General features: G+C 36.5%; 1 protein-coding gene and 1 pseudogene across 20 annotated transcripts in view; one reads left to right on the top strand and one right to left on the bottom strand.

Moving 5' to 3' along the window:
* ZNF568 (zinc finger protein 568) overlaps positions 1–14,538 on the bottom strand; it is a 79,445-nt gene that overhangs the window by 59,054 nt on the left and 5,853 nt on the right. For 11 of the 20 annotated variants that reach the window (XM_045440966.1, XM_045440969.1, XM_045440983.1 and 8 more), the window contains 2 exons: positions 13,563–13,621; positions 5,949–5,963 (listed from right to left, as the gene is read on the bottom strand). The exons of 1 other annotated variant lie outside the window; for it this stretch is intronic. In XM_045440966.1, the coding sequence (XP_045296922.1) occupies positions 5,949–5,963; positions 13,563–13,621 (74 nt within the window). Of the gene's footprint in view, positions 1–5,948; positions 5,964–13,562; positions 13,622–14,538 lie in introns of those variants that run through there. 8 more of the 20 variants (XM_045440975.1, XM_045440964.1, XM_045440961.1 and 5 more) reach the window with 3 other exon arrangements.
* Positions 150–946, top strand: LOC123578274 (annotated as a pseudogene).

Raw genomic sequence — 14,538 nt, 5'->3', positions numbered from 1 at the left:
TGTAGCAATTTTTTTCTCTACAGGTCCCTGAGGCAAAGGAAACAAAAACAAAAATAGACTTGTGACCCAGCGGTGGAGATATGAAGGCCCTCCCCATACCTCCTGTTGATCTCGTTGGTACTTGCCCTCACTCTCCTCTCCTGGCCCCCATGGAGAAGTTGTAAATCATCGAGAAGGTGAAGCTGGGCTGGGCAGGCCAAACACTACAGTGACCTAACCATCTGCATGAAGGCCATGACTGAGCAGGGTGCTGAGCTGTGCAACAAGGAACACAACCTGCTCTCAGTGTCCTACGAGAACATGGTCAGGGCTGCAGGTCCATGTGGAGGGTCATCTGGAGCAGTGACCAGAAAACTGACACCTCAGACAAGAAGTTGCAGCTGATTAAGGACTACTGGGAGAAAGTGGAGTCTAAACTGAGGTCCATCTGCACCATGGTGCTAGAATTGTTGGATAACTATTTAACAGCCTATGCAACTAATTATAAAAGTAAGGTCTTCTATCAGAAAATGAAGGGAGATTACTTCAGGTACCTTGCTGAAGTTGCATATGGTGTTTATTGAAAACAAATGATCAATAATTCCCAAGGAGCTTACCAAGAGGCTTTTGATATAAGCAAGAAAAGAGATGCAGCTTATACCCAATCCACCTCGGGCTGGCTCTTAACTTTTCTGTATTTTACTATGAGATATTTACTAACCCAGACCTTTCCTGCACACTGGCTAAAACTGCTTGAGGACACTGCAGAACTTGATACACTGAATGAAAATTCATACAGAGACAACACCCTCATCATGCAGTTGAGGCATGTTAATAGAGACAACCTAACCTTATGGACATCAGACAGTGTAGTAGAAGAATGTGATATGGCAGAAGGGGCAGAAAACTAAAAGCATATAAGGTGTCATCCTTCTTCCCTACAAGAAACCTTTTTACTCATCTCCTTTCCTTATTCTATTTGGATTTCCTACAGTAAAGAAACCCATTCATGTGTATGGAATCAACTGTTTATAGTCTTTTCACACTGCAGCTTTGGGAAAACTCCATTCCTTGATTGTGTTTATCTTGGTGTTCTTGCTGTGCAGTTACTGCTGTAGAAAAGTATTAATAGGTTCCTTTCATATAAACATTGATAACATTGAAACACTTATGTAGAGGACTAAAAATGTATTTGGTATTTAAGTAATCCGAACCAGTTCTGCATATTACTATGAAGATATGAAGATGCTGGGCGCCTGGGTGGCTCAGTCAGTTAAGCATCCGATTCTTGGTTTCCACTCAGGTAATGATTTCATGGATCATGAATTTGAGCCCTACGTCAGGCTCTGAACTGACAGTGCAGAGTCTGCCTGAGGTTCTTTCTTTCTCCCTCTCTCTGCTCCTCTCCCACTCTTACTGTCTCTGTCTCTCTCAAAAGAAATATACTTAAGAAAAAAAAAAAAAAGAAAATGTAGTTCATTACACTTTAAAAGTGTTCTACATAACTTCTTAATTTCTACTTTCCCTCCCTTACTCTCCTTCAGGGGTTTCCTTTCAGTAAGCAACTTTTCCACGCTCTTAATGTACTTGTTTTCGGTAGGAATCCAGAAGTATTAGATTAGACAATCCAGAAGTATTAGTATTAGATTAGTATTTGGCATTTCTGTGCTCGGGGTCACAAATTGAAATGCCTCCCTTATCATATATGATGGAGGACTTGTCTAGCTGTGACAACAAGAAGTTTCCTTCAGTTTTCATTTGTTGCTGTTTAAGTTGACAACTGCCCAAGAAAAATTCACCTACACCTCCAAAAAAAAAAAAGCAAAAATAAAAGTATTGGGACTACAGCCACATAAAAAGCTTCTGTACAGCAAAGGAAACTATCAACAGAACTAAAAGGCAACCCATGGAATGTGAAAATATATTTGCAAATGACATATCTGATAAAGGGTTAGTATCTAAAATATATAAAAAACATAAAACTCAATACCCCAAAACCAAATAATCCAATTAAAAAATGGGCAGGAGACTACAATGAAAAGACTACAAAGAAAGATCACCACACACTTGTCAAAATGGCTAAAATCAACAACACAAGAAACCACTGGTGTTGGTGAGGATGTAGAGATAGGAGAACCCTCTTACACTATTAGTGGGAATGCAAACTGGTGTGGCCACTCTGGAAAACAGTATGGAAGTTACTCAAAAAGTTAAAAATCAAACTGTCCTACAATCCAGCAATTAAACAATTGGGTATTTACCCAAAGAACACAAAAATGCTAATTCAAAGGGATACATGCACCTCTGGGGCACCTGAGTGGCTTAGTCAGTTAAGCATTTGAGTCTTGATCTCAGCTCAGGTCTTGATCTCAGGGTCATGAGTTTCAGCCCTGCACTGGTCTCTGCACTGGGTGTGAAGCCTACTTAAAAATAAACAAAAAAAAAAACAAAACAAAACAAAAAGCAAAGAGATACATGCACCCCTATGTTTATTGCAGCATTGTTTATGATAGCCAAGACATGGCAGCATATATACACACACACATACGCATGCATATATACGTGTGTGTGTGTGTGTGTGTGTGTGTGTGTGTGTGTGTGTGTGTGTATGCTGGAATGTAATTTAGTTATAAAAAAGAATGAAATCTTGCCATAACATGGATGGTCTAGAAAGTATAATGCTAAGTGAGATAATTCAGTCAGAGAAAGACAAATACCGTATGATTTCAGTCATATGTGGAATTTAAGGAATAAAATGAGCAAAGAGAAAAAACAAAGAGAGAGAGTGCAAACCAAGAAATAGACTCTTAACTATAGAGAACAAACTGATGGTTACCAGAAGGAAGGTAGGTAGAGGATGGGTAAAATGGGTGATGGGAATTAAGGAGTGCACTTGTCATGATGAGTACCAGGTGATTAAAACAAAAACTTAAAAAAAAAAAAAAAGGATAGTACAGTGAGAATGTCTCATCAGAAACAGATGAATAAAGAGGCAGAGTTATAAAAGGAGCCAAATTCTGAAATTAAAAAGTACAATAACTGAAGTGAGAAATTCACTAGACAAGCTTAGAAGATCTGAATTGGCAAAATGAAGAATTAGCAAACTTGTAGACTAAAACAAGATTACACAATCTGAGGACCAAACAGGAGAAAGTATGAAGAAAAATAAACAGAACCTCAGAGAAATGTGGGATATCAAGTACACTATCAAATATATACATCAAGTATACCAATATACACATAGTAAAAGTACTAAAAGGACAAGAAAAAGATAAAGGTATTAAAAAACATGCCAAGAAATAGCTGAACACTATCCAAATTTGATGAAAAATACTCTATGAATCCAAGAAACTAAATGAGCTCCAAGTAAAAACATACACATACACACACACATCCAGATAAATCATAGCAAAAATGCTGAAGGCCAGAGACAAAGAGAAAATCTTGAAAGCAAAGTTATACTGGAGTAAGGCAAATGACACCCGTTGGGAACTCCAACCCATATGAACAAATGATGAAAACTAGAATGGGACACCTGGGTGGGATCCAACTCTTGATTTCAGCTCAGGTCATGATATCACAGTTCATGGGATCGAGTTCTGTGTCAGGCTCTGTGCTGACAGCATGACAGCGTGGACTTGGGATTCTCTCTCTCTCTGCCCCTACCCTGCTCACTCTCTTTCTCTTAAAATAAATAAACATTAAAAAAAAAAGATATAATACGAAATGCATTGGGTTTGTAACATGGATGTAATACACGTAACAATAATAATACAAAAAACAGAAGAGAGAATAGAGCTAGAGTAATGTCTCTATATCTTACTGGAATTTAGCATAAACTTGAAGATTCTTGTAAGTTAAAATGTATATGATAGGTCCTAGAACAAGCACAGAGAAAAATATAGTCAAAAATAATTTAAAAAGTTAAAATTTTATAGTAGAAAACATTTACTTAAGGGAAAAAATAAGCAGTAAAGGAGAAACAAAAAAGACACGAACATAGAAAACATAAATCCAACAATTTTAGTGTTAACATTAGTAGTAAATGGATTAAAAAAAAAAAAAAAAAAGGGTAGACACTGTCAGACCTGAGCTAAGATCAAGAGTTGGATGCTTAACCAACTGAGCCACCTAGGTGCCCCGGGAACACAGATGTTTATAGCAGCTTTATTCAGAATTACCAAATTTAAAAGAAACCAAAACGTCCTTTAGTAGGTGAATGGATAAATAAACAGTGGTATATTCAGATAATGGAATATCATTCAGCACTAAAAAGAAATGAGCTATCAAGCCATGAAAAGACAGGGAGGAACCTTATAATGCATATTACTAAGTGAAGGAAGCTGATCTGAAAAGGCTATATACTGTATGATTCTAACTATATGATGTTCTGAAACAGGCAAAACTACTATGGAGACAGTAAAAAGATCATTGATTGCCAGCAGTTGGTGGAGGAGAGAGGAGCAATGAATAGAAAACAGAGGATTTTTAAGTCAGTGAAAATACTCTGTATGATACTATAATGATGAGTACATGCCATTATAAACTTGTCTAATTCCATCAACTGCACAAAATCAAGAGTGAACCCCAATGTAAACTATAGGTTTGGGGAATATAGGTCCACAAATTGTAATAAATGTACCAACCATTCTGGTGGAGAATATTGATAATATTCTGTCATGCAGGCTGTGCATGCATGGGGACAAGGAGTATATGGGAAATCTCTATACTTACAACTTTGCTATGAACCAAAAACTGCTCTTTAAAAACAAATAGAGGTGACTGGGTGGCTCAGTCAGTTAAGTGTCCGACTTTGGCTCAGGTCATGATCTCACAGTTCGTGGGTTTGAGCCCTACATCGGGCTCTGTGCTGACAGCTCAAAGCCTGGAGCCTGCTTCGGACTCTCTGTCTCCCTCTCTCTCTGTCCCTTCCTGCTCATGCTCTCTCTCTCAAAAATAAATAAACATAATTTTTTTTTTTAATTTTTTTTTTCAACATTTATTTTTGGGACAGAGAGAGACAAAGCATGAACGGGGGAGGGGCAGAGAGAGAGGGAGACACAGAATCAGAAACAGGCTCCAGGCTCTGAACTATCAGCCCATAGCCTGACGCGGGGCTCGAACTCACGGACCGCGAGATCGTGACCTGGCTGAAGTCGGACGCTTAACCGACTGCGCCACCCAGGCGCCCCCATAATTTTTTTTAAAAAACAGACAAAAATATATAAAAATGATTATGAAGGATTTATCCCAGGAATGCAATATTGGTTTAACACCTGAAAGTCAATTAATGAAATACATGGTATCAACGGAATAAAGAACAAAAACCACATGATCATCTCAACAGATGCAGAAAAAGCACTTAACAAAACCCAAAATTTGGGGGCACTTGGGTGGCTCAGTCCATTGAGCGTCGGACTTTGTCTCAGGTCACTATCTCATAGTTCGTGGGTTTGAGCCCTGCATTGGGCTCTGTGCTGATAGTTCAGAGCCAGGAGTCTGCTTCAGATTCTCTCTCTCTCTCTCTCTCTCTCTCTGCTCCTCCCCTGCTTGTGCTCTCTCTCTCAAAAATAAATAAACATTAAAAAAAAAACCCTCCAACATCTTTTCATGATAAAAACACTCAACAAACTAGCAAAAAAGGGAAACTTCCTCAATGCTATATAAAGCATCTACAGAAAATCTACAGCTAACATAATAAATGGTAATAGACTAAATGCTTTCCTGTTAAGGTCAGGAGCAAGACAAGGATGTACACTTTTATTCAACATTGTGATGAATGTTTTAGACAGAGTAATCAGGCAAGAAAACGAAATAAAAGGCATCCAGATTAGACAGGAAAAAATAAAACTATTTTCATATGGCATAACTTTGTATATAGAAAATCTAAGGAATCCACTACAATTCTATTAGAACTAATAAACAACTCAGCAAGTTTGCAGGATATAAGATCAACACAAAAACCTCACCTGTATTTCTAGATACTTGTAGAGAACATCCAAAAATGAAATAAAGGGGCATCTGAGTGGTCCAGTCAATTAAGTGTCTGACTCTTGATCTCGGCTCAGGTTGTGATTTCATGCTTTGTCATTTCGAGTCCCGTATTGGAATTCATGCTGACAGTGGGGAGCCTGCTTGGGATTCTCCCTCTCTCCCTCTCTTTCCCTCTCTCTCTCTCTCTCTCTCTGCCCCTCCACTGCTCATGTGCTTGCACTCTCTCCCTTTGTCTCAAAATAATAAATAAACAAAAAATAAAATTAAGAAAACAATCCCATTTACAATACATCAAAAAGAATAAAATACTTAAGGACAAATTTAACAAATACTTGTCAAACTTACATTCTGAAAATTATAAAATATTATTGAAAGACATTTTAAGGACCTAAAAAAAAGAAAAACACCCATGTGCATGGATTGTAAAACAATATTAGATGACAATACACCTCAAACTGATCTACAAATTCAATGGAGTCCCTATCAAAATACCAGTTGCCTTTTTTTTTTTTTTTTTTTACAGAAATGGCAAAGGTGATCCTAATAAAATTGTTATAAAAATGCAAGGGACACAGAACAGTCAAAACAATCATGAAAAAGAAAAAAAAAAAAACAAAGCTGGAGGACTCAACACTTCCCAATTTCAAACATAATACAAAGTTACAATAATCAAGACAGTTACGGTACTAGCATAAGTATAGACATATGAGATCAATGTGAATAAAGCAGAGATTTCAGAAATGAACCCTCACATTTTAGTGATTTTAGGCAAAGGTGCCAAGACAATTCACTGGGGAAAAGAATAGTCTTTTCAACACGTGTGCTGGAGCAACCAGATTATCTAAATGCAAAACAGTGAAGTTGAATCCCTACCTCATACCAGGTACAAAAATTAACTCCAAGTGAATCAAAGACCTAAAGCTAAGAGTTAAAACTATACAATTTTTAGAAGAAAACATAGGTGTAGGAGCTTCCAGGTTGGTGAATACATGGAGGTGTGTTTGGAGAGAGGATGGAAGCTTTATGCTGAAGGAGAGATCTGGCTGAAACGTGAAACAGGGACGAGATGAAAAAGGAAATGGGCAAGATCAAGGAATGCCAACATAACAGAGATTCAACTACAGAATTAAAATACCCAGGAGATGAAAAATATTTTTTAATAGATATTGGAGGGTATAAAAGACAGAGCTGTCAATGTGACCATGGACATGAGAACTAAGAAGCTCTCCTAGGACGCAAAGTAAAATAACAAAGAGATGAAAATGTTGAAAGAGGATGACAAATATGGAGGATGGAGAATGAAGATCTAATCTAAAAACTATACTCAATTTTGTAAGATGATGACAAATATGGAGATGGAGAATGAAGATTTAATCTAAACACTATACTCAATGTACTGTATACACGATACAAAGTAAAACCAAAGGCACAAATGAAAAAGAATTAAAGGAGCTGAAATAAAAATAGAGATATTATGACAATGTTAATGGGTGTTAATTGTAATCTTGAATTAGGCAATGGATTTTTAGATATGACACCAAAAGCATAAGCAACAAAGGGGGAAAAATGGACATTAGATAAATATAAAAATTTTGTGCTTTCAAGGCCATCATCAAGAAAGTGAAAAGACAATTCACAGCCTTGACTTGAGATGTTGGGTAGCCTCAAGTCTGCTCCTCATGTATTCATTCAGGTGAAAGGGCAGCAGTTTACTGGGGCAAGCTCTTCACTTGACTTCATTCATGTACTTTAGTGATCTGGCAAGACCAGTTGACCTGCATCCCAAAGCAGAGCCCCAAACCCACATAGTCAGCCTACAGATGCCAAGCAAGATAACAGAAGCAGAAAAGCAGAATATATATCTAATTAACACATACCTAACTGGAAAAAATTTTCAAAGTACTAGGCTCTCAAAGTAGAACTCGATTTAGACATTTTTCCTGGTTAACAGTGAGGCTGTAGAGTCTGACATCAAAATTTACTGGCTTCAAAATTTACTAATTGTGTGACCTCAACAATAGCCAAATTTGAGTCTCAGTTTCCTCATCTGTAAAGTGTCATTTTCCTCAATAGGTTGACGTAAGAACTAAAGGAGACAAAAAATGAGAAGCACTCAGAACTAAGCATGGGACCCAGTAATCATTCAATAAATGTTTTAGGAATATATAATCCCTAAGGAATATAAAGTATAACAAAGATAAGGAAAAACAACAAAAGAGAAAATGCATTTTTCATGAGTTCTAATAAATTAGCATCAAAACCTCTTTTCCACTAAATCTAGTAAATGAGCATAAATCTCACAGAGGAAAAAAAAACAAATGAAGATCACACTACTGACAAAACATATAAAACAAGTAACAAAAGACCTTGAAATAAATATGGGTTAATTTCTGACTGTATAAAAAGATGCGTCAGTGCTTTAAAATAGTCTACTTTCCTAAGATGTTAACTCTCTTTACATATATATGTTAAAAATACCATATTAGCAAGGAACAAAGAGATTGAACCTTAAAAAACATAAATTCAAAGTTTGTGTCATGGGACACCTGGGTGGTTTAGTCTGGTTAAGTGTCCGACTCTTGATTTCGGCTCAGGTCATGATCTCACAGCAGTGAGATAGAGCCCAGTGTGGAGCCTGCTTAAGATTCTCTGTTCCTGTCCCTCTGCCCCTCCCTGACTCTCTCTCAGACTCCCTCTCCCTCAAAAAACAAAACAAAAACAAACAAAAAAATCCCAAAAAGTTCGTGTCATTAAGTTTTATTCCTTTTCCAGTCAAAAAAAAAAAAAAAAAAAGATGGGTATCCCCATAGCCCTGGCAACAAGATTTAACATCTCCAAAGTTCTTGCTGGTACCACAGCACTTTCCTCTCCATTTTTAAGATACTTAATAGGACAAATCTTTTTAAAAAATGACAAAGTTTACAATAAAGGCATAAAGGCAATTGATGTCACTTCTGTAGTATACATGATGCTGGCAACTTTTTCTTTTTTTTTTAAATTTTTTTTTTTTTTTCAACGTTTATTTATTTTTGGGACAGAGAGAGACAGAGCATGAACGGGGGAGGGTCACAGAGAGAGGGAGACACAGAATCGGAAACAGGCTCCAGGCTCTGAGCTGTCAGCACAGAGCCCGATGCGGGGCTCGAACTCACGGGCCGCGAGATCGTGACCTGGCTGAAGTCGGACGCCTAACCGACTGTGCCACCCAGGCGCCCCCTGGCAACTTTTTCTAAAAAATTATTTTTTCCTAAAGTTACACAAATATTAGGGATACCTGGGTGGCTCAGTCAGTCAAGCGTGCGACTCTTGATTTTGGCTCAGGTCATGATCTCGTGGTTTGTGAGTTCAAGTCCCAAGTTGGGCTATGCACTGACAGCATGGATACTTCTTGGGATTCTCTTTCTCTCCCTCTCTTTCTGCTCTCCCCACCTCGTGCTCACTCTCTCTCTCTCTCAAAGTAAATAAACTTTAATTAACTGATTAGTTATATTTTTTTAATGCTTATTGTTTTAACGCCCAACCAACTGAGCCATCCAGGTGCCCCAATAAATAAACTTTAAAAAGATTACACAACAGGGCGCCTGGGTGGCTCAGTTGGTTAAGCATCTGACTTCAACTCAGGTCACGATCTCGCAGTTTGTGGGTTCAAGCCCCGCATCGGGCTCTGGGCTGACAGCTCAGAGCCTGGAGCCTGCTTTGGATTCTGTGTCTCCCTGTCTCTCTCTGCCCCTCCCCTGCTCATGCTCTGTCTCTTTCTGTCTCTCAAAAATAAATAAATGTTAAAAAAAAATTAAAAAAAAAAAAGATTACACAAATATTAAATATTCCTTTAAGAACTTAGAGCATGGCACACATTTTTTCATATTTTTTCTTAGCTATTTTATATCCTTACTTTTCAAATATATTCTAGACTCAGTTTGAATAGACTTGCCTTATTCTAAGAAAAATATTTAGAATCAGTTTACTAAGTCTAAAGATTAATTTAAAATTAAATTGGTTTAATAGTGATGGATCTTATCCAAAACATATGCTTTAAAAATGTATTGAAATCCTCTTTTAGGCCACATTAATATTTTAAGTTTTTTTCTCTCATATTTTTTTTCCTTATGGTTTTTTTTCTACTTTTACTATCTTCCATTTTATTTTTAGTTTATTTATTTTATTTATTGAGAGAGAGAGAGAGAGAGAGAGAGAGAATCCCAAGCAGGATCCACGCTGCCAGCATAGAGCCTGAGGCAGAGCTCAGACTCACAAACTGTGAGATCATGACCTGAGCTGAAACCAAGTCAGATGCTTAACTGATTGAGCCACCTACGTGCCCCTCTTCCATTTTATTTTTGAGCTGGTTGTGATTTATATATAGAATGCTATTGGTTTTATATAAATTAATTTTGTGTCCATGTGAGATTGAGTTCTATTATTTCTCTTCAGCTGCCCACGTCCATAACTGTATCATCTAGATATCATAATTTTGCACACACCTTCCCAATTTGTATCTCACATTTTTTTCTCTTTTTACATGACTAGGCATATAGAATTATAGTAAATAAATGTGGTAGCATGGGGGTTTATGGGTTTGAGCCGCGGATTGGGCTCTGTGCTGTCAGCATGGAGCCTGCTTCTGGTCCTCTGTCCCGTCTCTGTTCGTCCCCCACTTGCTCTCTCTCTCTTTCAAAAATAAATAAAACATTAAAAAAAAAAAACTTAAAAAAATAAAAAATAAATAAAATTCAAGTGGAACCACAGGGGTTCCAAAGTAGCTAAGAAATTTCTAAAAGACTATGAACAACATACGTGTGGTGTGTGGTGGGAGATGGGGAAATCCTTGCCTATGTAACAGGGTTATTTTAAAATTATGGTAATTAAAACAATGTAAACACACCCACACACAGAAGTATAGTACTGGTATAGTAGTAGACAAATAGAATAAAGAAAGAGAATAAAGAGCCTAGAAACAATTAAGCATGTACACGATAAAGGTGGCATCACAAAGGAAATATCTATTTAACAATGGTGTTGGAACAACTGGTCTACATGCAAAAATAGTCTGTTTTCTTTTGAAAACAGACTATCTCTATAACCTAACATTATGAAAGCTATCTTAGAATGGGGTGCTTAGGTGGCTCAGTTGGTTGAGCATCCAACTCTTGATTTCATTTCAGGTCATGATCTTACAGTTCATGGGATTGAGCCCCATGTCGGGCTCTGTGCTGACAGCACAGAGCCTGCTTGGAATTCTCTCTCTCCCTCTTTCTCTCTCTGCCCCTCCCCTTACATGCACTGTCTCTCAAAATAAATAAACTTAAAAAAAAAAAAGCTATCTTAGAAAAGACCAACATTGGCAATTCATGAAAGAAAGGACTATTAAATACTGATGCTGTATATTGACTGAATTCTTATTGTATATGGCCCATATTTATAATATGCTAAATGTAACTATCCAAATTTAAAGTGTCTATACAACAAAAGATACATAACAACATAAAAGTGATAGATTAGGCAAAGGTATCCATATAAATCTTAATGCTAAAACAGGCATTCTTAAAATTCCCTAAAATCAAATAGAAAAAAGACTAATATAAAATGAACAAATAATATGAACAGTCAATTGCATTCCTTCATTCATGAGTGGGCTTCAATCTGTACAGTATCATGGTGTGGTCCTAGAGTCAGGTTGTATGGTTTGAATTCTGGCTTTAATAAACACGTCATACATGAAGTTATGCCAACTTCTTAACCTTTGTGCTTTACTTCCTTCCTTGGTAAAAATTAAAATAATAATATCTACTTTACAAGCTTCTGATAATGATTACATGAAATAAGCTATGTAAAGTTTATAGCATAATACACCTGGCACATAATAAAGCTATTATTGTCGTAGAAAAATTTTTCTAGCTGCCTTTCTAGCTGTAGTCTATTCACACATAAATAAAAATTGCCATGGACTAGATTTATATCCGTATTGTAGAATGAATTTGGGACTGCAAGCCCAGGAACAGAGGCAGTCTATTTCTATTTGATAGTCCAAAACATTTGGCTTTCATATCTGACAAGAGCTATTATGAATTTTTTGATAGCTACGAGTATCCCACTTGCAGACCACAACTGCTTGATCTCCAGATTTTTACTACATAGACAAAATGCATGTGTGAACTAATTATTTGGAATCTTCTTATAAAAGATGGTCATTACCCACCAATTCAAAATACGCCTAAAAAATGTAACTGCAAATCTGAACAGTCTTTTTCTTTTTGACATTAATATTTTAAAATATTTACTGGCCACTTTCATTTCTTCCAACTGCCTCTTCATGTTCTTCATGATATTTTCTGTTTTCTTAATTATTGGTTTTTAAGAATTGTTAGTATATTTATGCGGCATTACAAAAGCTGTTCCCTTTTATAAAGGCAAAATAAGCTGTTTGCCTTATTACAGTGTTCATGGTAGTTTTACCAAAGAGAAGGATTAATTGTATGAACCCAAACCAGGCATATTCTCTTTTATCTCATTGGTTTCATATGTCAAACTAAAAAGGCAATCAATGAATACAGCCAACATATCTCAAGGCCTTTTCAGGTGGGAAGGACTTCTACAGCTAACAATTATTAACAATACTTATCATTTATGGAGCACTTACTATATGCATTGAACTCTCCCAATATTCCTATGGGATAAGTATTATTATAATTCCCATTTATAAACAATTAAGGCCAAAGAGATTAAGAAACCTGCCCATAACATGCACTTAGTAAGTTGCTGGGCCAAGATTTGAACCCAAGTCTCCACAGGCCTAGGGAAGCACTCTGCCAACAGGAGAAATAACTGCATGAACCACATGATCACACATCCAAAAGAAGTGTGTTTGTGTGTCTCAGGATGGAAAGTATAAGCTGAGAAAAAGAGGTAGCGAAGTGGATAATATTTAAACCACAGAGGTGTCAGGGATTCTAGAATTGGAAACAAAAGGAATTAAGAGCAAAGGAGAACAAGTCATTCTGCAAGAAGACAAAGAATACTGCATCCTCTGAGTCAATAATAAAAAAAAAAAAATGTGGAAAGCTATAGATAAGAGAACTAGAAGATTTTTCCATAGAATGTTAGTATGTTTTAGCTCAATTTGTAATAATCTCAACTGAAGAAAATATATATGTAGGATCATTTTAAAGATGTGTTCTATTTACTCTTCCAGATAATTTTAGTTTTTAATCTTCGGCCAGGACAGACTTTGAAAAAATCTAAGCTTAAAAGTATAAGAATGATGGTGCCAATGAAAAGCTTTCTCTTTCCTTCCTTCCTTAATAGCTTTTTCCTCATAAACAGTGCAAATTATGGAATAAACTTTGTGTCACAGTTTGCTTTTGTTTCTCCCACTCATATTCAAATTGAACTCAACTTTAATAACTTTGTATGGACCTGTTTTCTGTATAGCCGTATCCCAAATTTTACCTGGTTCTGATCTTCCATCTGTATTTTTCCTCATCTTAATTTTCATCAATTTAGTTTTTTTCCAATACACTGGTATGTTAAGGTAACCCACTACTACTGCATTGTAAAATAATACAGGAAACAAATAAATGCTTAAAACGTACAAGAGACCTGGTCATATCGTCTTCTTCCTCCAAAAGGTCAGAGTCCTGAGAATGCCAAGCTGAGGGAAGAGAAATAAAGCAAATTTACTTCAGAGCTCCAAAGGACTATAGAAATCTTCAGTACCAGGTGGCTATAATATCATCTATAATGATCCTCAAAGCACTGAGAAATATTAGTGACCACTAGGCTATAGAGATGCTGAAATGTACATGAAAGACTAATGTAATCATACAGGGTCCAATGAGAATTTATGAAAGGCTAAGTACAGGGTGCCCAATGAATTTATTGACAATATAGCTTTTCCCTAGGAGCCTATTATTTTATTCTTACTAGGAAATTTATTTCAAGTACATACTAATAAATACTACAAAGATTAAAAAATTATATAATTTATGAAGCACTGCAAAAAAAGTGGGAAAACTTTCATCAGAGACAAGTTATAGGCATTGTGAAACATTCTTATGATGGAAAAAATAAAATGCCATCATGATTCTAATGATATTTTCAAACAATTTAAATTTTAATCTAAAAAACTCATAGAAGAGTGCATATTTGCATTTACTTCTGCCCTCTTCCAAACCCAACCATGATGAAAGTAAAGGAACAAAGGAAGCTGAATTTCACAAGGATAAAGAATATAGAGACTTCAGCAGATAAGAGATATCAACAAAATTTTGGAAGCTAGAGACAGATAACTGTTATCTAATTAACTAGAGAAAGCTGCAGCTTAAGTGAGGGTGGGGGAAGGGTGGGGAAACCATGGCAGAACCCTTGAAAGGCTTAGGAATGGGGCACTAGGTACCAGGAGTATGGGATGGGAACCAAATGCAGGGATGGGAACAGAAGCAATATAGAGAAAATAAGGGAATTAAAGTGAAAGTTGTAATGTTGAAAGATGAGGTATCCTTCCTCTCCCCTCTCATCACTTCCTACCCTTATTTGCCTTCCCAAAGCATTTCTGGCTTATACTCCTCA

This window comes from Leopardus geoffroyi, chromosome E2, assembly GCF_018350155.1.
Source record: "Leopardus geoffroyi isolate Oge1 chromosome E2, O.geoffroyi_Oge1_pat1.0, whole genome shotgun sequence".
In the NCBI taxonomy this organism is placed as follows: Eukaryota; Metazoa; Chordata; class Mammalia; order Carnivora; family Felidae; genus Leopardus; species Leopardus geoffroyi.
This window is presented reverse-complemented; position numbering and strand designations above follow the sequence as displayed.